Here is a 20905-nt window from a genome sequence, read left to right as displayed (position 1 = left end):
TATACATAAAATAAATAGTTTTTTTTATTTTTGTTTGTTTTTTCGAGATAGGGTTTCTCTGTGTAGTCCTGGCTGTCCTGGAACTCACTCTGTGGACCAGGCTGGCCTCAAACTCAGAAATCCACCTGCCTCTGCCTCCCACCACACTTGATAGAAAAAAAAAAAAAAAAACTATTAAAAGGATTTTATTTTTTACCTGCATAAGTGTTTTGACTGTGTATATGTCTGTGTACCACATATGTGCAGTGCCCCCTGGAAGCCAGAAGAGAGCATCAGATCCCTTAGCCAGAATTACAGCTGGTTGTTAGCCGCCTGATAGGTGCTGAGAGTCAAGCCTAGGCCCTCTGTAGGAGGAGGAAGCATTCACAGCCGAGCCGTCTCTGCAGCCCCGAGAGTGCTTTGGAGTAGGGTTGGTTTGTAGAGGATGCCGCTGAGTCACTAGACACTGTTGTCTTCAATGGTATCTGCTTTTGGGCTGGTGAGATGGCTCAGTGGGTAAGAGCACCCGACTGCTCTTCCGAAGGTCAGGAGTTCAAATCCCAGCAACCACATGGCGGCTCACAACCATCCGCAAGGAGATCTGACTCCCTCTTCTGGAGTGTCTGAAGACAGCTACAGTGTACTTACATATAATAAATAAATAAATCTTTTTAAAAAAATGGTATCTGCTTTTATCTGTATTCCGGGTGACCTCACATGATGTTGTCTCTCCAGTCCGTCCCCACCCCTGATGCTGTCTCTCCACTCCCCGCACCACCACGGACTGGTAGTGACCATCCCTGACCCTGCGATCTGCTTCCGGTCCCTCATTTGGGATGACAGCTGTTCTGCGGCAGATACTATCCGCCCCACTCCACCCCTTGTTTGACATGTGAAGCGTTGGTGTACTTCTTGGTCCAGTGCCAAGGATTTTTCCTTCCTGGACTTTTCCCATGTGGGTGATTGCTTCGCTCTTTGCAAACGGTGCTGGTATTAGCTCATGACGGGTCCTTCTATTGACATGACTCAACAAGCGGAGGTTAAAAATAACACTCGGGTCGGGGTTATTTCATGCTGCTGAAACAGCTGGATCAGCACAGTTCCCAGGGAAACCAGAGGCACTGTTCAAACAACCTCAGGACCTGGAAGAGGGTCACATGGCAGCTCGTGTGAATAGAGAAGCGTTCCCACACGGCGGGAAGACTGCGTGGGGAGGAAATGCGGACGCACAACCAGCAGAGAGTGCCTGTGTGTGCGCATGCGTACACTGCGTATGTAAATGATGACTGCAGGTACACATGGGGGTTGAGTCCATTGGTGGAAATGACTCCTTACAGCCTCGTGTGCGGGAAGGAGGTGAGCCCAAAGGGATGTTCTACTAAGAAGCAATGTTCCCTCCCTGGTGGAGAGTCCCCATCATGTCACCAAGTCCCACTTGACATGAAGGGAAGCTTGACCCGCTGCCTGCTACACTGCTTCGCGCATGAGCTAATGTCAACCCTCAGAGGCAAGGGAGAGCTCATGACACGGTCTGTCCTGTGTCCTGTGGGTCCTGTCTGAGGAAGAATGTACTGGCTTCAGTGCTGCTATAGGTGGCTTGTGTGTCCCTTTACCTGTATGCTGGAGGCTTGGTCCCACGGTGGCTTGGGCGGAAAGCAATGTAAGGAGGTGGGGCTTGCTGGGACCTTGGGCCATCGCAGGTGTGCTTTTTTATTTTAATTACACTTATTTTTTGTTTATTTATGGTGTGGAGGCACACAAGCAAAGATCCGAGGACAACTGGGTTGAGTTCCTCCTTCCACCCCGAGAACCTGAGTCCCATTCCCATGGGATAGAAGAAAACCGACTCCCATAAGCTGTCTTCTGATCTCCACAGATGTGTGCATACACACACCTGCAGACATATGTACACACACATACACACTAAATAAGCAAATCTTTTTTAATAGTTAAAGGATGGAAATATTTAATGAGTAGAAGAAATCTCTCTCTCTCTTTTTTAAAGATTATTTATTGTATGTATGTGAGTACACTGACCTTGTCTCCAGACACACCAAATGAGGGCATCAGATCCCATTACAGATGGTTGTGAACCATCATGTGTTGCTGGGAATTGAGCTCAGGACCTCTGGAAGAGCAGCCAGTGCTCTTAATCACCAAGCCATCTCTCCAGCCCGAGAAGAAATCTTTTAACAAGTTTCACTTGTGCAGACTCTAGGCCTCAACGCTCCTCCTCTGGCCGTAAAAATGTTACTGTCCTTGCAACTCAGGGAGGGAATCTCCCATAAAGAGCTTCTCCATCCTGTTTTCGGGAAGAAAAGACAGTGTTGAGGCGTTCTTTCTTGCGTCTGCTACTCTTCAGGGGTGTTCTTTAAACTTAGAATAATCCGTACACCAAAGTGGCACGTCGGGGGATTGTACAACTGTCTATGTGCTTAGCTCATTTGGCAGCAGGGTCTTCCTCCCAACATTCACAGGGACACCGATCTGTGACCACCCTGGTGGGTCATTATAGGCAGGTTTAAATTGAGAAGCAGACCAAAGAGTGCCTTGGAAATTTCAGAGCTGAATAATAGATGCATTGTTATTGGCTGGCTTTGAAATCCACCCCAATCCTCTGTTCTTCAGACAAAAACCGCCTCCCCTGTTTCTAGAATAGAGGAGGGGACTTTAAAAAAAAAAAAAAAAGGAAAAAAAGTTAACAAGGCAAACACAGTAGGTATCTAAATGAACAAGGTGGTTTCTGCACTGGGTTACAGAGCTTTTCATCCAAACGCATCACAGACCTCCTGGTGAGCGCATTGTCTCATAACAGGCGTGAGCCGGAAGTCAGAGGCTGCCTGGGTTAAAGGGGGTTTGAAGCTTACTTTTTTTATATCCCTGTGAACTATCTTCTCCTCTATAGTATTTCTGAACTTGATTTCTTTTTTTTTTTTTTTTTTTCGCCTTTTCTTTTTTCTCTTTTGGAGACCAGACCTCACGATGTATGCATGCATGTATGTATGTTTGGGTTTGATTTTCCCTATGTAGGTACTGAATTATTTCCCCACATTAGTACTTAACTTCTTCCCTAATGTACCACCCCAGACATACTCCTTCTTGTTGCCGAGGGAGTGCAGAGGAGTCAGCGTCTGGCTGAAATGCCAGGGTGACCATTTAAGGCACTTTAAGTTAAGAGTAACTTTAAGTTACTCTTCCAGTGATGAGGAGGGAGTGTTGTGCTTTATAAAAAGAGAAGGAGAGAGGGGATATGTTTGGATGTGTAGTCAGGTGTGGGGGAAGGGTACCTCCTGGGGCCCATGCTGAGGCATCCCTTCCCTCTGAGGGACCTGCCACACAAAGGTATAGTATAGAATAGAGTTTATTGAGGGCATGGGGAGGGGAGTTGAGAGGGTAGCAGAGATAGAGAAAGATGGGGGGGGAGGGCGACTGGCAGAGAGGCCAGTCATGAGCAGATGGAGAGAGGGAGGACAGAGGGAGAGCAAGAAGGCAAAAGAGCAGGAGAGCAGAGGGGGCAAGCAGCCCCTTTTATAGTGAGTCAGGCATACCTGGCTGTTACCAGGTAACTGTGGGGTGGAGCTTAAACGGGGGTGGGGGGGTGTCTTTCCACTGAAGGAAGCCAAGACAGGAACTCAAGCCTAGCAGAGAAGAGGCAGGAGCTGATGCAGAGCTTATGGAGGGGTGCTGCTTTTTGGCTTGCTCCTTACAGCTTGCTTAGCCTGCTTTCTTGTAGCCTCTAGGACCACCAGCCCCACCCACCACCAGCTAGGAACTTTCACACAATCACTAATTAAGAAAATGGCTTACAGGCTTGCCTACATCCTGATTGTATGAAGTCAGTTTTGCAATTGAGGTTCCCTCCTGAGATGGCGCCAGCTTCCGTCAAGTTGACATAAAGGGAGGCAGCACATCCACCAAGCAGACAGATGTGAGCCCCCTCCTTGTAGTGGGGGCAGTCAGTGAGTCCAGTCTGCATGGGTTCCCTGGCAAGACTGTGACATGGCCAGCTCAGAATGACTGGCTTGGAACCATCTCTCGGAAACACAGACAAGCCAGCCAGGACTGGTGTGGGAGCTGGCTGGTAGGGCCTAATCCCTGGTCTCTGGGGCCATGTCATATGGAAGGCGTCCTTCCAAGGATCCCGCCCATTTGATTTCGTGGGTGAATATTCCTCCCTGCCCAGACATTGCATTGCCAAGAAGTGGGTTTTGATATGTTTGTTTGTTCTTGGTTTGGGGGTGGAGTTGTTTTGTTGTGGTTATTTTATTTTCATGTGGAGTTTTTGTTTGGTTTTGGGTTGTTGGTGTTTTGATAGTTTGTATTTGAGGCAAGGTCTGACTATGTAGCTCTGGCTGGCCTGGAATTCACTGTGTAGACCAGGCTAGCCTTAAACTCCCAGAGTTCTGCCTGCCTGTTTCCCAAGTGCTGGGATAAGAAGGTGGGTATCACTATTGCCTGACCTGCCAGGAGATTTTTAAGATGTGCCGACTATGACAGCCACAGCCAGGATGCATTTCCGAAAATACATCTAGCCCCATCTCTGCCAGTTCCGTGAGTAACCCTGGAATCCCTTCACAGAGCAACCGCTCGCTCTCTTCCGCTTCACTCTCTCTCTCTCTTCTGCTTCGTCTCCCGCTGCCAGCATCCTCAACGCTGATACCTGGAATTCAGACACTCCCTGCATGAACATCAGCGTGTCTTGCCATGAACCTGCTTTCTTGACCCCCAGGGCTGTGCGGCCGCTTTACTTTTCCGCTCGCCTCATCTCCCAGACGACACCGCACCCTGTCAAGAAAAGGGGGCTGTATTGTCTTGCGTGTATGCTTTGGCTTGGCTCGGGGTTGCTGGTTGTCTTGGTGTCTGCTAACCTTCCTGACCCGCACTCTCGGCAGCTAGAAGAGTGAATAGACACAGCTTTTCACAGCTGTGCTGACTATAGATGAAATCTAGGGAAGGATGTTAAAGCTCGCTCGGAGACAAGATCATAGAGCCATTAGACACCCAGGGGGGATTCTCTGTGTTCTCTGGTGAATCTTTCTCTTCCCTGTGGTCTTGCAAGTCTGTTTTAATTAAAAGCAGTCGGGTGGCATCTCTTAGGGAGGAAGAAAAGGTTTTCTTCAAATGTGCGCTCCACCTAGATTTAGAAGCTACATAGTTCGTGTGTTTTAAAACATTATTTTGGAAGGAAATCGTCTGTCTATTCAGTGCAGCCCAGTCCCTCGCATGGTTTCAATGCCACATTTTGTAGAAATAGACAATTTAAAAAAAAAAAAAAAAAACCTCGAAATTCATGTGGAATCTAGGGAAAAAAAAAAAAAAACCAACCCGTACATGGAAGATGTGGACCTGTGGATCCTGCCGAAAGGCTCTGTCTGGGGCAGAAAGACCTTCAGACCTCTGCATGCTTGGAGGCCTGCCCACTCTCAGGAGCTCCTTCTTACTTTCCTTCCTTAAGGAATCCATGTTCCGCTCCCGCCCTGCCCGGATTGCCTTGATGCTCTTGGGCACGAGACAATGAACTTGGACGCTGCCACTGGCTGCAGGTGGCTTTGGAAACCACTGGTGATTCTGCAGTCCAGTCACACTCCTCCCCTCTCCTCCCCAGTTAGCCTCATCCAGAACCCAGAAAGACTGTGGGAAAAGACCCCCATCCTGTCTCAAAGAGCCCAGATCAGTGTGAGAGCGACATCTCACACAGGGGCTAATGGAGCAGGGGCTGAGCACAGCAGTGGGAGCCAGTGGCTCTCCACAGGACAGGAGATGCTATTCCAAAATACTTTACTTGAGCTTCTTATGAATATATATATATATATATATATATATATATATATTCATAAGAATATATATATCCTTAAGCATGTGTGTTTGTGGGGGGTATATGTGTATGAGTATGTGTTTTGTGTGTCTGTGTGTGGGAATATGTATATGTGTATGTGTGTGGGTGTATGTATATGTGTATGTGTGTTGGCATATGTGTGCTCACATAAATATGAGTACAGATGCCTTTGAGGACCAGAGGTATCAAATTCCCCTGAAGCTACCGGCTTCTCAGGGTGGGCACTGGGAATTGAACTCAGGTCTTCTGCAAGCTCAATGCCTGCTCTTAACCACTGAGCCTTTTCTTCAGCCCCAAGCTGAGAGCTTCTTATCCTCCTGCCTCCACTTCCGATGTAACTAGAGTTACAGATGGGCCCACCACATTTGTTTTCTGTGGAGTGAGGGATCAAACCTTGGACTTCGCACCTTGGCTAGAGATGCGCTCTACCAGCCGAGGTAAGTCCTCAGCCCTCATTCCTTCCTTGAGCCTTATCTCTCTTTCTTCCTTTAGCCCTTTCCTTTTCCCTCACCTTCTCCGTTGTTGTTGTTGAAACACTTTATTCAGAGGTTTCGGGGAAGGTCGGAGAAGAAAACACCACCCACAGAGGGGAAATGCTGAGTCAGCAAGAGCCGAGCTTCAGGTTGGCATCAAAATGCTTCACCCAGGTCTAACACTCAGAGCCAGCCTTAGAGCATCAGGAAATCAGGGCAGAGTCATCACCACAGGATCCTTTGTTCTTTCAGACCTTCTGGTTTGTCTGAGGCCTTGCCCTTTGGTGACCCGCATGGGAACAGAGCATCCCTCACTGACTGACAGCACTTGCTGTGATGGATGCATGTTCTTTGGGAGATCTGAGAGCTGGGTCATTAGTGTCGGCGCTGCACAGTCTTATGTCAGCTTGACACAAGCTAAAGTCATCTGAGAGGAGAAAACCGTGGAGAACTGGCCTCCATAAGACCAGGATGTATGAAGGCCTGGAAGGCAGTTTCTTAATGAGTGGTTGATGGGGGAGGGCTCAGCCTGTTGTGGGTGGCTCCATCCCTGGGATGGTGGTCTCGGGTTCTCTAAGAGAGCAGACTGAACAAGCCATGGGAGCAAGCCAAGTAAGCAGCATCCCTCCACAGCCTGTGCATCAGCTCCTGCTTCCAGGTTCTTGCCCTGTTCTAATTCCTGTCCTGAGTTCCTTTTGCGATGGGCTACAGTGTGGAAGGGTGTCCAATAAACCCTTTCCTCTTCAGCTTGCTTTCTGGCCATGGTGTTTCATTGTAGCAGTAGAAACCTTAACTGAGTCAGAGTCTAAGCTCACACACTCAAGCCCCTGAGGTGTGCAATGTTCAATGGGAAAGGAGAAAGGAAAAAAAGCGAGGGAGGGAAGAAGAAAGGGGAAGGGTGGGGGAGTGAGTGAGGGGCTAGTTCCTTGAGCTGCCTGAGCACAGGGAATGTGACCCCCCTTGCCCTGCCTCTTCCCAGCATTGCTGAATGACAGGTCTAGATGGAATCTGCATGTCTGTGTTCTTAGCTGATGTCGGACCTCCCTGCCTGGGACCACACACTTGGAGAGCCTGGCTAATTGCAGCCTGCCAGCCAAATCTAGCCTGCCCTTGTTTGTAAATAAAGTTCCCACAAAACGTGGCCATACTACAGTAGCAAAATGAATGATTGGGACAGAGATCGTATAGGACTCAAAGCGCACAACATTCACCATGCAGCCATGACCAAAAAGTGTGTGCCAACTTTTCTGGAGCACCATGGTGCTAATTAAAGGCCCAGGCCCTGACCCCCCCCCCTCCCCCCCCCCCGCCCCCTGCTTTTACTACCAAGGACTCCATGAGTCCTTCCTGAGCATTTGGTTATGATTCATGGACGGAATAAACACGAGACCGCTAACCTCTGCAGAGTTCCATGGAACTTGGTATACTGGTAACGTTATTCTCTGTGGTGTCACCACTCACCAGAGATTGGGCTCAGACAAAAGGCCACATGCAGATCTGCTTTAGTGAGGCAGTGAGTCCATCGGGGTTCCTTACAGGAGCCCGGAGAATTCAAAAGCAGCTGTGTCCATGGTGACGGGTCACAGATGCTGCCTGATGCTGCCTAACGTCAGTCTTTAGACATATTTTAACACCCACCTTGTATGCAGAGTCCTGTCGCACTGCCTGCTGGGAATAACAGAGTCCCATGGTCCGGCCTCCATATAGGTCTTTGTTTGATCATGAAATGTCAGGGATAACTAAGTCCCAAGTTCTTAGCACCACTGTGGCTGAGAAGGTACTGAGGAAGGGCTGGAGTCCATGAGGGGGCAGACGTCCTCATGACACCCCCCAGAGTAGGAACAAGAGCCATATGGTTTGAAATCTGCCTTCATCGGGCAAATTTGATACTCCCCATCTAGGAGCCAGACCCCTAAATCCCACACCTCTATTCCCTCACTTCCAAGACCGGAAACAGAGAGCCCATGTGCCTTGTTAGAGATGCCACCAAGTCCCCAGGCCCCTGGGTGCATTCTCTAGTGGCTCTGCTGTAGCTCTTGAAGCACACCTCAGTAAAATCTCTGCAAGAACATCACACAGAGTCCAAGGACATGAGGATTAAGTCTTTGCATCAGTCCATCCTTTTCTCAGGCAATATGTGGCAATGCCGATGCTAACAGTGGAAGTCAAGTCCTTCCACCACCTCTGTTTCACACTGGGCAGACAGCCTACCCTGGTCTGCCCTGGTTCCACTGACCTGGTCATCCATCAGCAGTGTGCAGGTGCCCCCTAGTGGATAAATGGAGGTGGTGGCGGTGCATGCTGACAGACCGTGAGAGATGAAGGGCTGGCTGGAAGATAGTCCCTGAGTCTGAAGGGAACAACTGAGCAGATGTGGGGAGGCAGCAGGTTGGAGTCAATGTGGATCCCAGGAGGAAATGCACTTTTCTTTCTCTTACGGTCTCCAGCATCATGTGTTAATAAGCTGCTTTGTTTGAAAAGACAAAACCCTAAGTGTGCACGTGCATATGTGTGCGTACGTATTTTCTGAAGCTGAGAGTGTGGGGTGTGAAGGGGAGCTGGCAGACATTTTCTGTGAATGTGACTATTTTAGGCTTCATGCCAGAGGCTGTCTTTTAAGCATGACATCACAGGCAAGGGGCAAGGCAAGGAGCAGGGCTGTGTCTGTCTGCTGCGTGAAATAGGTCGTGTGAGCTGGGGTCGTGGCTCCATTAGTAAAGTACCTGTCTCGCAAACATGGGGACCTGAGTTCCATCCCCAGTGTTCACATTAAAAAAAAAAAAACAGGCATAGTGGTGCAGGTGTGGGGAGGCAGAGACAGGAGGTCAGAAGTGACAAACCCCGGGTCCCCGTGAGAGACCCTGAATGGTTCCTGAGGAACAACACCTAGAATTGACCTCTGGTCTTCACACATACCACCACCACCATTACTATCATCATCATCATCATCTGATTCAGGCCATGAGCTGTATCTAGTCATAGTCATCCTTGGTCAGACCTGAATAGTGTGTCTAACACATGACAGGTTTAATGACGCTGTGCCTCTCTCCTATCTGTGACCTAAGTGCCCAGCATCACGCACATTTGAGAGTAGGTGCTCAGGGAGCACGTTGCTAACCCAGATGACTCTGATTGACCTCTGTAACATAACAGCTTCACCGCAGAATTTCCCAGAATGCACTGAGTGACAAAAGGCGTGCTCTCCAAATTGGCCATTTAAAGCATCACAGCAGATCGGAGCTGGCTGCCGTCCCTGCTTTCTTTTCTAATCTATCTCTGTCTAAAACGACCCCAGCTGTGATGTGAAAGGCCAGGAGGCCAAACTACTTTGTTTAGCACAAAGAAAGCTATCACAGAAGAGGGGAGGCTGGCCTGGGTGACACCACACCACAGCCAAAGCCCCACGTTTTCCGGGGGCTGCCTCCTGGGATATGATGCACAGGCTAACTGCTGCACAGCTTAGAGATGTGGTGAAAGGGAAGGATTTTTACTGGGGGGGGAGGGGGGTCGTGGCTGTAAAGATGGCTCAAGGGTTAAGAGCACTGACTGCTCTTCCAGAGGTCCTGAGTTCAATTCCCAGCAACCACATGGTGGCTCACAACCATCTGTAATGGGATCTGGTGCCCTGTTCTGGTGTGCTACAGTGTACTCATAGAAATAAATAAATCTTTTTAAAAATGTTTTTATTATGTATATTGGGGATATGTCTACATGTGTGGGCACGTATGTATAATATGTACAGGTTGGGTGAGGCATTGTGACTAATGACTTCCTCTGTGTCTCACTCTCTCTCTCTCTCTCTCTCTCTCTCTCTCTCTCTCTCTCTTTCCTCCCCCCTCTCTGCACCACCTCTGCTACTCTGCAGGTCTTGGGACTGCTGGTGTGGACGCTCATCGCTGGCACTGAGTATTTCAGAGTCCCTGCTTTTGGCTGGGTAATGTTTGTAGCTGTCTTCTACTGGGTCCTCACCGTCTTCTTCCTCATTGTCTACATCACCCTGACATACACCAGGATTCCCCAGGTGCCCTGGACCACAGTGGTAAGGATACCTCAGGGGTGGCACCTGCCCAGGGCCGTGAAGTGGGACAGCAGGTGTCTCTTCTTGTGGATTTGGGGTCGCCTCTGCTCACATGGGGCAGGCCAGTGCTGGAGAAGCCAGCAGCAGTAGGTGATCCCTGCTTACCTAATGGCCTGAGAGTGAAGCCAGCACACCTAGGAATGAACAGGTTCCCAGACAAACTGAGTCAAGGAAAGCTGGGTTCTGTCACGATACTCAGTGTCACCTGCAAAGGAAAGCTGGGTTCAGTCACGATACTCAGTGTCACCTGCAAACAGGTGAGTCAGGGCAGCAGTGTCTCCTGATTTCCTTCCTTCTTTCTATGTGCACGACTAAAGAAAAAGGATCCTGACAGGGGCTGTTAAAACAAACACGTGGCAGGCATCTGGGTGAAACCGGAGTGTGGGAAGCTTTGGTCTCTATGTCCTGTTGCAAAGAAAACACACAGTGTGGTAGATGGGTCTGGAGTAGAGCAGGGCAAGGCACCTGCCTGCCATGTTCGTGGTCTTGTGTTTAAACCCCAGCACCACAGAAACACAGATAAAGTAAAGTGAGTGTCTTCCCACTTGGAAACAAGAATAGTTAAGGGGTTTGGATTTTTGTCCTGGCTCCAGAGAGCACGTCATCCACAGGTTAGACAACGGCGATCACACAGACTTCTGGCAAGAGCGTGCAGTCTTGCTAGGGAGCTGGAAGTGCCCTATCGGTCGAGAGGTCACTTAACTGGCATACACAAAACACCACATACATAGGCATGGTGGCTCACATCTATAATGTCAGCACTGGGAAGTAGAGGCAGGAGGATCAGAAAGTCAAGATCATTTTCAGCTGCATATAGAGTTGGAGATCAGTCTACAATACACTAGGCCTTGTTTCAGACAGACAGACACATAGACAAACAGACACATAGATATGGTGGCACGTGCCTATAATTCTAGCAATTTCTCGGAACATGGGAAACTGAAGCAAGAAGATCTCAAGTTTGAAACCAAGCTGGCCGAACAGTGGGTTCAAGGTCATCGTTTAAAATGCTAATAATTTTTTTTTTTAACTGGTACTACATGGATAAAACAGAACTCAAAAGGCATACCGGTTTACTATGTTTGTTTCCAATACACACACACACACACACACACACACACACACACACACACACACACACATACGTCTGGCTCCACGCCTTAAAGGCCATCCTCTTTGAGAGCTTTGGTCCGAGGGCTTTCATACACTGCTATCATTGTTCAAAGTGTCCCTGCCCCCTCTTCCTTCTGAGCTGCCTCTAGAGTTCAGGTAAACCCAACCAGAGGCAAGTCTCCTTTCACTTTCAAAACAGATTAACTTGTGGTTGTTTTCCCACTCCCCCAATCGAAGAATCTCCATTGGCATTTTCAGACATCTGGATCTGGGTCTGAAAGTGGTCCCAAGCAAGTGCTTGTGACCAGGAGCACACAGGGGGCCCCGGGAGTCAGTGTCCTGATTCCCCTCGGACACTAGGAAGGGCAGCCTCATTTGGATGTTGGATTCAAAATTAGCTGATTCTTTCGTAAAAAGCTGTGACAACCTAGTGAAAGAGGACAAAGAAGTGATCGAGGTGGGTCTGGGCATGTAGCTCAGTGGGTAGGGTCTTTGCCTAGTGTGCATGAAGCCCTGGGTCCAATCCCCCATAAAAAGCGTGTGTGCACGCCTGCAATCCCAGCCCTCAGGAGGTAAAGGCTAAAGGGTTCTCAGATAAATAATGAGTTGGAAACCAACCTGGGCTACGTGAGACTTAATGTCAAAGTGAAAATTGATGAATATATAAAGGAAAGGAAAGAAATTGTCCCTTCCAGTAGCTGAATCTCCGTTAGTCCTTGCTGGCCAGAGCTGGTGACTTTGTAGGAGAGGAAGTGAATGTCTGCAGGTCAGCCAGCTCTGTCTGCCGCATCCTTCCCCCCACCCTCTCAGCAGCCACCAGGGCTGGGGCCCTGCTCCCTCTCCCTCAATGACATGCCTTTTCTAGCCTCCTGCCCCTCGGTGAGCCTTATACCTGAAGGTTGCTCCTGCTATAGAAGACATGGCATGCCCAGCCCCTGGCTCGTGCCTTTGACACTGGGAGAATTCTTTTTTTTTTTTTTTTTTTTTTTTTTTCGAGACAGTGTTTCTGTGTGTAGCCCTGGCTGTCCTGGAACTCACTTTGTAGACCAGGCTGGCCTCAAACTCAGAAACCCACCTGCCTGCCTCTGCCTCCCGAGTGCTGGGATTAAAGGCGTGCGTCACCACGCCCGGTGGGAGAATTCTTGATCCCTTAACTGAGGTGCACCTGTGCCCAGGGATACCTCCTAGCCCCACAGAGAACAGAAAGACCCTAGAGATGACCAGCGTTCCTGGGCTGGAAGGAGGCAGCCGAATAGGCTCTAACTGCTTCAGCTCATTCCATGAAAGAGGAATAAATCCCCAAGTTACTTGTTTTGGGTCATGTGTCTCAAGGAGAACTGTTGGTCATCTCAGGAGTTTACTGTCTGCAGAGCTGCTGTTCCTGCTGATGTCTGAGGTAGCCTCTAAGGGGCCTTTTTGTCCTCAGAAATGGACAGGAAGTGGAGAATTAGGTCATACCTATGATCCCCACAACAAGGAGGCTGAGGCAGGATGGCCTCCGGTTCTAGGCTAGCCTGAGCTACAGAGGGAAACTTGAATACCAAAACCCAAGGCCAACTAGATGGCTCAGCAGGAGAGGTGCTCACCTCCAAGATTGATGCCCAGAGTTTGATCCCTGGGCCCCATATGGTGGAATGGAGCGGGTGAGGGGGGCGGTGCCAAGTCCCAAAAGTTCTGCTCTAATCTTTACTCGATCCCACACCCTGGTACAAGCATATGCACAAGATAAATAAATGTAATTTAAATTTTTTTGATCGAGGAAGTACTGTGCATAAGCAAATATCACCAGGCTAGTTTAAAGCTTAAATCTGGGGGCTCGGTGGTTAAAAGCATTTGCTGCTCTTTATAGCAGACCGACGCTCAATTCCTAGCACCCACATGACAGCTCAAAACCCTCTAACTCCATGTCTAGGTAATCTGTTGTCCTCTCCTGGCATCCAAGGGCCCTGCACATACATGGTACACAGACATATTATATTCAGGCAAACACACACGTTAAAGAAAAGTTAAAAGTGAAAGAAAGAAAAGAGGAGGAGGAAGAAGGAGAAGAAGAAGAAGAAGAAGAAGAAGAAGAAGAAGAAGAAGAAGAAGAAGAGGAGGAGGAGGAGGAGGAGGAGGAAGAGGAGGAGGAGGAGGAGAAGCTGGGTTAAGTTGAGGCTCAGATGGTTCAGTTGACAAAACACTTCCCACACAAGCCCGAGGACCTGCCTCAGATCTCTAGGACCCATGGAAGAAGCTGCAGTGGGTGGCAAGATGGGTCAGCAGCAGGTGAAGGTAACACACACACACACATACACACACACACACATGCACGCACACAGAATATGTGTCTGACTGTATCTCTTGATCTTTGGTTAGTATCCTCCATGTTGATTTAGTGCCCTCAGCTAAAAAGAACTTTTTTGTTGTTGTTTAATGTATACTTATTTTATTCGTGTGCATGCAGGAGCTCAGGGACACCCGCAGAGGCATCAGATCCTCTGAGACTAGAGTTACAAGTGGTTGTGAGCTGCCATGTGGAGCTGGGAACCCAACCTCAGCTCTCTGGAAGAGCTCTTAACTGCTGAGCCATCTCTCCAACCCCTGACATGGGACTTCCTAAAACATGGTAGAGCCTGGGCCACTTCAGAGGGTGATGACCTGCCCGGTGGGAGTAAACTTCTCCCCGGCACGGGAAGCTGCTCTCAGTCACTTCTTACAAACTCTCCTTGGAAATTGGTGTCTAGTTCTGGCCCATAGCAACCTGCCGGGACACTGATCGGACGTTCTCCTGTCAGAAATAAGTCATCCTTAAACTGAGGGCCCCAGTTACACAGGCTGGAGGCTAAACAAAGCAGCAAGCCAGCCAAGCTTTTCTCTGTATGCACCTTTATCCCAGAGAATACAGAGTGCTTTCAGAGCAAAGCACGGATGGAATTTCAGGAGGGAACTGTGGCCTCCCTCCTCTTCTCTCCACAAAGAGCAGCTGGCCACCTTTGTTAAGATTCTGTATTCTCTGAAGCTCAGATCTGTGGCACAGAGATGTTTGAGATCCAACAGGAGCTGGAGGGTCTAGCCAGTCTGAGCTGCACCTGGGTCCCAGGCATCTATTCACAGCAGCAGGACAGCATGATGCTATGCCGCCCCCCACCCCCTCCCCCACCCCAGCTTCACCTCCCTAACCATCCATTCTTTTGGTTTAACCTCTGAGAAGCTGGGTTCTTTGTTCTGTTGTTTGGAGTTTGTTTCTGACCAGGTCTAGTAGCCCAGGCTGGTCTCTAACTACGACCTTGAATTTCTCCCTACCCCCACCTCCAGAGTGCTGGGATTACAGACATGCACCATAACACCTGGGTTATCCAGTACTAGGGATAGAAGCCATGGTTACACACATGCCCGGCAAGCATACCGCCAACTGAGCTACATTCTAGCTAGGACAGCCTCTTTTTCCTTAACATTGTTCTGACCAAATTGGAACCTGTTTAGTCACTATTTGAATAGATTTGGTTTTCTTTTAATGTTTTTAGGTGTTTTCTTTGTTTGTTTGTTTGTTTTTGTTTTGTTTTGTTTTGTTTGAGACACGGTCTCCCTGTGTAGCCTGGCTGTCCTGGAACCCACTGTGTACATGAAGCTCACCTCAAACTCACAGAGATCCACCTGCCTCTGCCTCTGCCTCTGCCTCTGCCTCTGCCTCTGCCTCTGCCTCTGCCTCTGCCTCTGCCTCTGCCTCTGCCTCTGCCTCTGCCTCTGCCTCTGCCTCTGCCTCTGCCTCTGCCTCTGCCTCTGCCTCTGCCTCTGCCTCCCAGGTGCTTGCCCCCCAACCATTTTTTAAAAGGTGGGAAGTATGTCGTTTGACAAATGATGAAGGTATATGAGCCTCTCTAAATCCCTAGACATGAAACTAAGTCAGAGGAACCATCTGGGGAAATAGGACCTGCCCCCTCTACTCTTTCTTTCTAGGCTTAAATGACTAAAGGCAATGTATTAAGCAGCACATACTACATACAGTGTCCATTTTTGTTTGTAACTTATAAAATCGAGCTGTTTCTATTGAATGTAAATTTTCAGTAGCTCCCTTGAAAATCTTGCCATCTCTGGTGGCATCCCGCGGTGGGCTGCAGTGACACGCTTCCGTCCTGGCCCTCCCTAGCTGTCCACTTGGTTCCCTTGCACACCAGGGTACAGCTCCTGCCTGTCATGAGGTCCCCTTCCCTCAACAGTCTGCCCCTCTTTACAGGGCCTGTGCTTTAATGGCAGTGCCTTCGTCTTGTACTTCTCAGCTGCCATAGTGGACGCATCTTCTGTCTCCCCAGAGAAGGAAGGACACAACTTCAACAGCTGGGCAGCCTCCTCGGTGAGTGAGTCCTTCCAAACACCACCCGTATCCTCCTAAAACTTCCTCCCAGGGCCGGCCTGTTCGGGGATCAGGGAGGGGTCATGTTATCTGCAAGATACAAAGACCACTTACTTGTAATAGCAGCAAAACAACAGTCAACTGGTTGATAGCCAACAAGGCATTAAAACTTATAGGTTGGGCTTGGGTTAACATACAGCAAGAATGAGCCAGTATATGGCAGCTGAGGAGAGTAATGGCTGAAGGTATGGCGTGCAGTTGGGACCCTTGTAGGACAGAGTAACAGTGACATCCTCCCTTCCTGCAGCTGAACCCCGCCTAGCTCCTCCTAACAGAGATGTGCACATTGAGATTCCAGATTCATAGACACAAACACTGGCTGTGTGTATACGGCAGAGGCTGGCTCGCCTCGTGTCTAAGAGCTGGTGGCAGACACTGGAGGCTGAGCCCTGTCAAGGTTACCTGAACTAGATTAGGCGCCCACAGCTCCATCATGACCCCTCAGTGAACTCCCTGAGGAGTCCTCAGATCTGTCCCAGAAACTCAATCAGTGGGGCACACCAGAAAAGGAAACAGAGGGAGGGATGACCCAGTCGGTACTGGTGTGAGCCACCGTACCTGATGACCTGAGTTTGGTCCTAGGGACCTGCATGGTAAAAAGAAAGAGTGGGTCCTCACAGATTGTTCTCTGACCAACACATACATGATGATGATGATGATGATGATGATGAATTTTAAAGAAAAAGGCTATTGAAACAATAAAGTGGGTTTAGAGAAGGAACCCTGGATCAAGTCCAAGGCAGTCTGAGCACCAGACACAGTGGAGGGAAACACTTTTTCGAGTCAGACTGCCTGCTGAAGCCCTGTCTCTACCACACTTCCTTCTCCACAGTTCTTTGCCTTCCTGGTCACCATCTGCTATGCTGGAAACACGTACTTCAGTTTCATAGCCTGGAGGTCGAGGATGGCACAGTGACTCTCCCTCCTCAGATAGCGGAGAAGAGGACACACCAGGACGAATCCCACTGTTATAAAAAAAAAAAAAGTTGTAGCTATAATGTATATTGCCCCAGAATTGTATTTAACTAATGTTTTTGTATCTTAGTTAAATTAGCTCCTAGTGTCTTGTTACAATTGAGCTGGATATTTACTTGGGGAGTGCTGTGGCTTCGAATGAACCCTGAAGTCTCCTGATGTCCTTCTAGCCTTTATTTTTCTTACACAATGTATAAATAAATTGCTAAATGTTAAGAACGTGTGGAGTTTGTAAAGCTAACATTTGAGATTACATTTGTTTCGTGTGTGTGGATGTGTGTTTGTGCATGGGTGCGGGGGCGCCAATGTGTCACAGTGCACATTGAGCCCAGAGGAGAACTTGCAGGAGTGAGTTCTCCCCTTCCACGCTACAGGTCCCAGGGATAAAATTCAGGGCTCCAAGCTTGGCTTCAGGATCCTTTCTCTGCCCACTGACCCCATCTCACTGGCCCAAAGCTAACTTTTTATTGTAAAGATTTATTTTTATGTTTAATCGTGTGTGTGTGTGTGTGTGTGTGTGTATGTGTGTGTGTGTGTAATTGTGTGTGTGTGTCTGTTTGTCTGTCTGTCTATGCAGGGCATCAAATTGCTGTGTCTGGTTTTAGGTAGTTTTGAGCTTGGGTCCCCTGCAAGAGCAGCCTGTGGCTCTTCCCTGCTGAAATCTCTCCCAAGCTAAGGCTGATTGTGACTGATAAGGGACACACCCAGAACTTGAGTACTAGGCAAGCTTTCTGACTCACAGGGATGCTTAGAAGACACTTGTCCTTAGTCACCAGGACAGGGTAGCAGGAGAGACCCATCTCTTCTGATCTGGGAACCACAGTACCAGTGACTCTCACATGCTAGCTCATACCGTAGAGCCGTCAAATGAGACACGTTCTCAGGCTCAGCAGTGAGCTCTTGCAAAAAGTACTGCCAGGGCAGGGACGAGTTTGTTTTTAAACACGTTAAATAAGTAAGTAGCCTTTAAAAGGATCAATAGGTACAGACTCCTTTAAATCCTTTAGCTGAGTGCTGAGAAGATACCTCAGTTGTCTTGCCAGCGGAGGGCCTGGTTTTGATTTTCAGAACCCACATCAAAACTAAAAACCCTTAAAATGAGTACTTCAGATGCCCCAAGTTCAATACCTAGGATAATGGTGCACAGGTGTGACCCCAGCTAGAAGCTGGGGGATCAGGAGTTCAAGGTCAGCTGGGGGCTACATCAACCCACCTCCACCACTCTACCCCACCCCCAAAAAAGTCAGGCTTGGTAGTTCTTTTATATTTTGGTTGTGAGCTGAGCCCTCTCTCCAGCCCTGGTAGTTATACTGCCAGCACTAGTGAGGCAAAGTCTGGTGGACTCCTGGGGGTTCCAGTCAGCCAGTACAACCTACTTGTGGAGTTCCAGGCCAGTCAGACCCTGTCTTGCAAGAATGAGGAACTATATCTTAGACTATTCTCTGGAATGCCTGTGAGTATACACACACACACACACACACACACACACACACACACACACACACATAGAGTGTTCCTGCTGACCCCAAAGATGTGTGTGCCAAAATGTCTACATGTCTCAAATCGTTATCAAAGACTGCAAAGATGATGTCTTCTGCAGCTCTTATCAGATGGAGGGAGAAGTCAGATGAACCAGGCAGATGCACCAAGAGGAAGTGTTTTTAAGCAGGACAGTTCCTGCTGTCACAGCAAGTATCTTGGGGTAACCTTTCAACTCGGGTTTTTAAAAACAAGATAAACCACAGAAACGTTAGTGGGCTTGGTGTCGTGTGCAGGGCTGAAGGCACGCTCTTTCAGGATGATGTCCCACTGGCTTCTAGGGCTCCTCCTGGTCCCTGCAAGGCACTGATTCTTTCACTGGTATGCTTGGGTTTGTCCTCCTGCTTATCTGGTTCTCCATGGCACCCCCGGGTCAGCCTGCCACTTGGAACAATAGAATAAACTTCCCATGTTACTGTCCAGACTGCTGCTCCTTGCAGTATACCTAGTAAATGTTGCTTGCTATGATGATCTCAATGGTGAATGTATTCACCGTGCACATGGCCTAAAGCAGCCATTCTCAACCTATAGGTTGAAACCCCTTTGGAGGTCAAATGATCCCTTCATATGGGTTGCCTAATACCATCAGAAAACCATACAATTACTTAATGGTAGCAAAATTACAGTTATAAAAAAAATCAACGAAATAGTTCTATGAAAAGGGAGTTACCACAAAATGAGGAACTGTATTAAAGGGTTGCAGCAACGTTAGGAAGGTTGAGAAATGCTGGTCTCAAAGGTGAATATATTCACCATCCACAATCCCTTCCTCACCACTATGACAGCGAGTCCACTTCACGACCCTGTCCTCCTAAAGAGAAGCCAGGTCTGGTGGTCTGAGTAAGAATGGTTCCTAGAGGCTTGTATCTTTGAATTCTTAGTCTTTCCGGAGTGGCACTACTTGGGAGGGATTGGGAGGTGTGTCCCTGTTAAGGATGTATGTCACTGGTGGGTGGGCTCTGAGGTTTCAAAAGCCCAAGCCAGGCCTAGTGTCTCTCTCTTCCTGCTGCCTGGGGTTCCAGATACAGAACTCTCAGCTCCTTCTCCAATGCCATGTCTGCCTGGGTGCCACCGTGGATGATACTAGACTGCCTCTCTGAAACTCTAAGCCAGCCCCAATTAAATGCTTTCTCTTAGGAGAGCTGCCATGGTCACAGTGTCTCCTTACAGCGACAGAAAGGTGACCTGGACACCAGCCATGGTGGTACAAGCTTTTAAGCCCAGAGGCAGAGGCAGAGGCAGAGGCAGAGGCAGAGGCAGAGGCAGAGGCAGAGGCAGAGGCAGAGGCAGAGGCAGAGGCAGAGGCAGAGGCAGAGGCAGAGGCAGAGGCAGGTAGGTGGTTCTCTGAGTTGAAGGCCAGCCTGGTCTACCTAAGAGTTCCTAGTCTATCAGGGTTACAAAGCCAGAAAAAAAAAAAAAAAAAAAAAAGAAAAGAAAAAAAAAAAGAGAGAAGAAAAGAAAGTTTAGGCAATTCACTGTATTTAGTCCCTGGGTCATCAAAAAAAAAGAAAATAAATTAATTAAAGAGTCTTGTGCGTTATTTCTCTGTCCTCTCATTCACTAAAGCAAGGACACCTCCCACATACCCACTGGACTTTGTTAAGTATTTTATACTGCAGTCAAGGCTCCATAAAAGGCCAAGGAAATAGAGGTGTAAAGAGGTGTTTCTGAGAACCTTCCGAGAGAAGCCCTTTTCACTGTGAGGGAGATATGATCTACGTGTGTTCAGGAGATGCTCGTGGGGTGAGCAGTACCACACAGCCTCCAGTCGACCCTGGCTGGAAATCCCAGACACCACTGCAAAGAGCTCCTTACCTTTTCCTTTATCTGTGGCTTCTCAGCAGCAGCCCATAATCTCCCCTGACAGCTGAGCAAAACAATAAACATATTTTTAACCAAAAGAAAATTTTCTTAAAAACAATAAAATAAAATAAAATAAAGAGACCTTTCTGGTGAATCATCTCAAAATTTGCACTTTTGGATGACAAAATGAGTCCAGACAGCCGGTGTCAACAAGAATTCCTGCGAAGAAGCTTGTGCCAGCAACACCTGATTGACAGATCAGGACTGCAGTGGGGAGGGGGCGTTGGAATGTTGCAGGTCCCGTGATAATTGCCTTATCTCAGACTATCCACCCCGGCCCCCTCCCATGCAATTCCTCCGTGTCTGGTTAGCCACTTAATAACCTTTGAGTAATAAACTGGAAATCTCTGGAATCTGCTAACTTAGCAGATCACAGGCTTCCCTGACCCAAAAGCTAAGAATGTCATCCGGCAGCGCCACGGGAGGCCTGTAGAAACTCTTCGCTATCCTGCCGAGAGCTGCCTCTCTCTGAGGCACCCACTGACGCATTCTAAGCGTCCCTTGACGTTTGGCCCTTTTTCTGTAAAACTATAGAACTGCTGCCATAGGACACATGGAGTTTGGGTTAACCCAAACTGTGTTCCAGGGCCATTTATGGTCACTCAAATTGGCTCCGGAATGAAAAAGCTCTAGCCAGCTCGAGCATGGCAAACGTG

At 48.6% G+C, this 20905-nt stretch overlaps 1 protein-coding gene across 1 annotated transcript in view; it reads left to right on the top strand.

Moving 5' to 3' along the window:
* The window catches only part of Cmtm8 (CKLF like MARVEL transmembrane domain containing 8), a 55704-nt gene extending 38638 nt beyond the window's left edge, over positions 1-17066 (top strand). Inside the window, exons 2-4 of the mRNA XM_021171330.3 lie at positions 10154-10327; positions 15696-15812; positions 16705-17066. Coding sequence (XP_021026989.1) covers positions 10154-10327; positions 15696-15812; positions 16705-16788 — 375 coding nt within the window. The 3' untranslated portion in view covers positions 16789-17066. The remainder of the gene's footprint in view (positions 1-10153; positions 10328-15695; positions 15813-16704) is intronic.
* The last annotated feature ends 3839 nt before the right edge of the window (positions 17067-20905 follow it).

Source organism: Mus caroli, unplaced genomic scaffold (assembly GCF_978045245.1).
Source record: "Mus caroli unplaced genomic scaffold, Mus_caroli_1 scaffold_11, whole genome shotgun sequence".
NCBI lineage: Eukaryota > Metazoa > Chordata > Mammalia > Rodentia > Muridae > Mus > Mus caroli.
The sequence above is the reverse complement of the archived record's forward strand: the minus strand, read 5'-3'. Positions and strand labels throughout refer to the sequence as shown.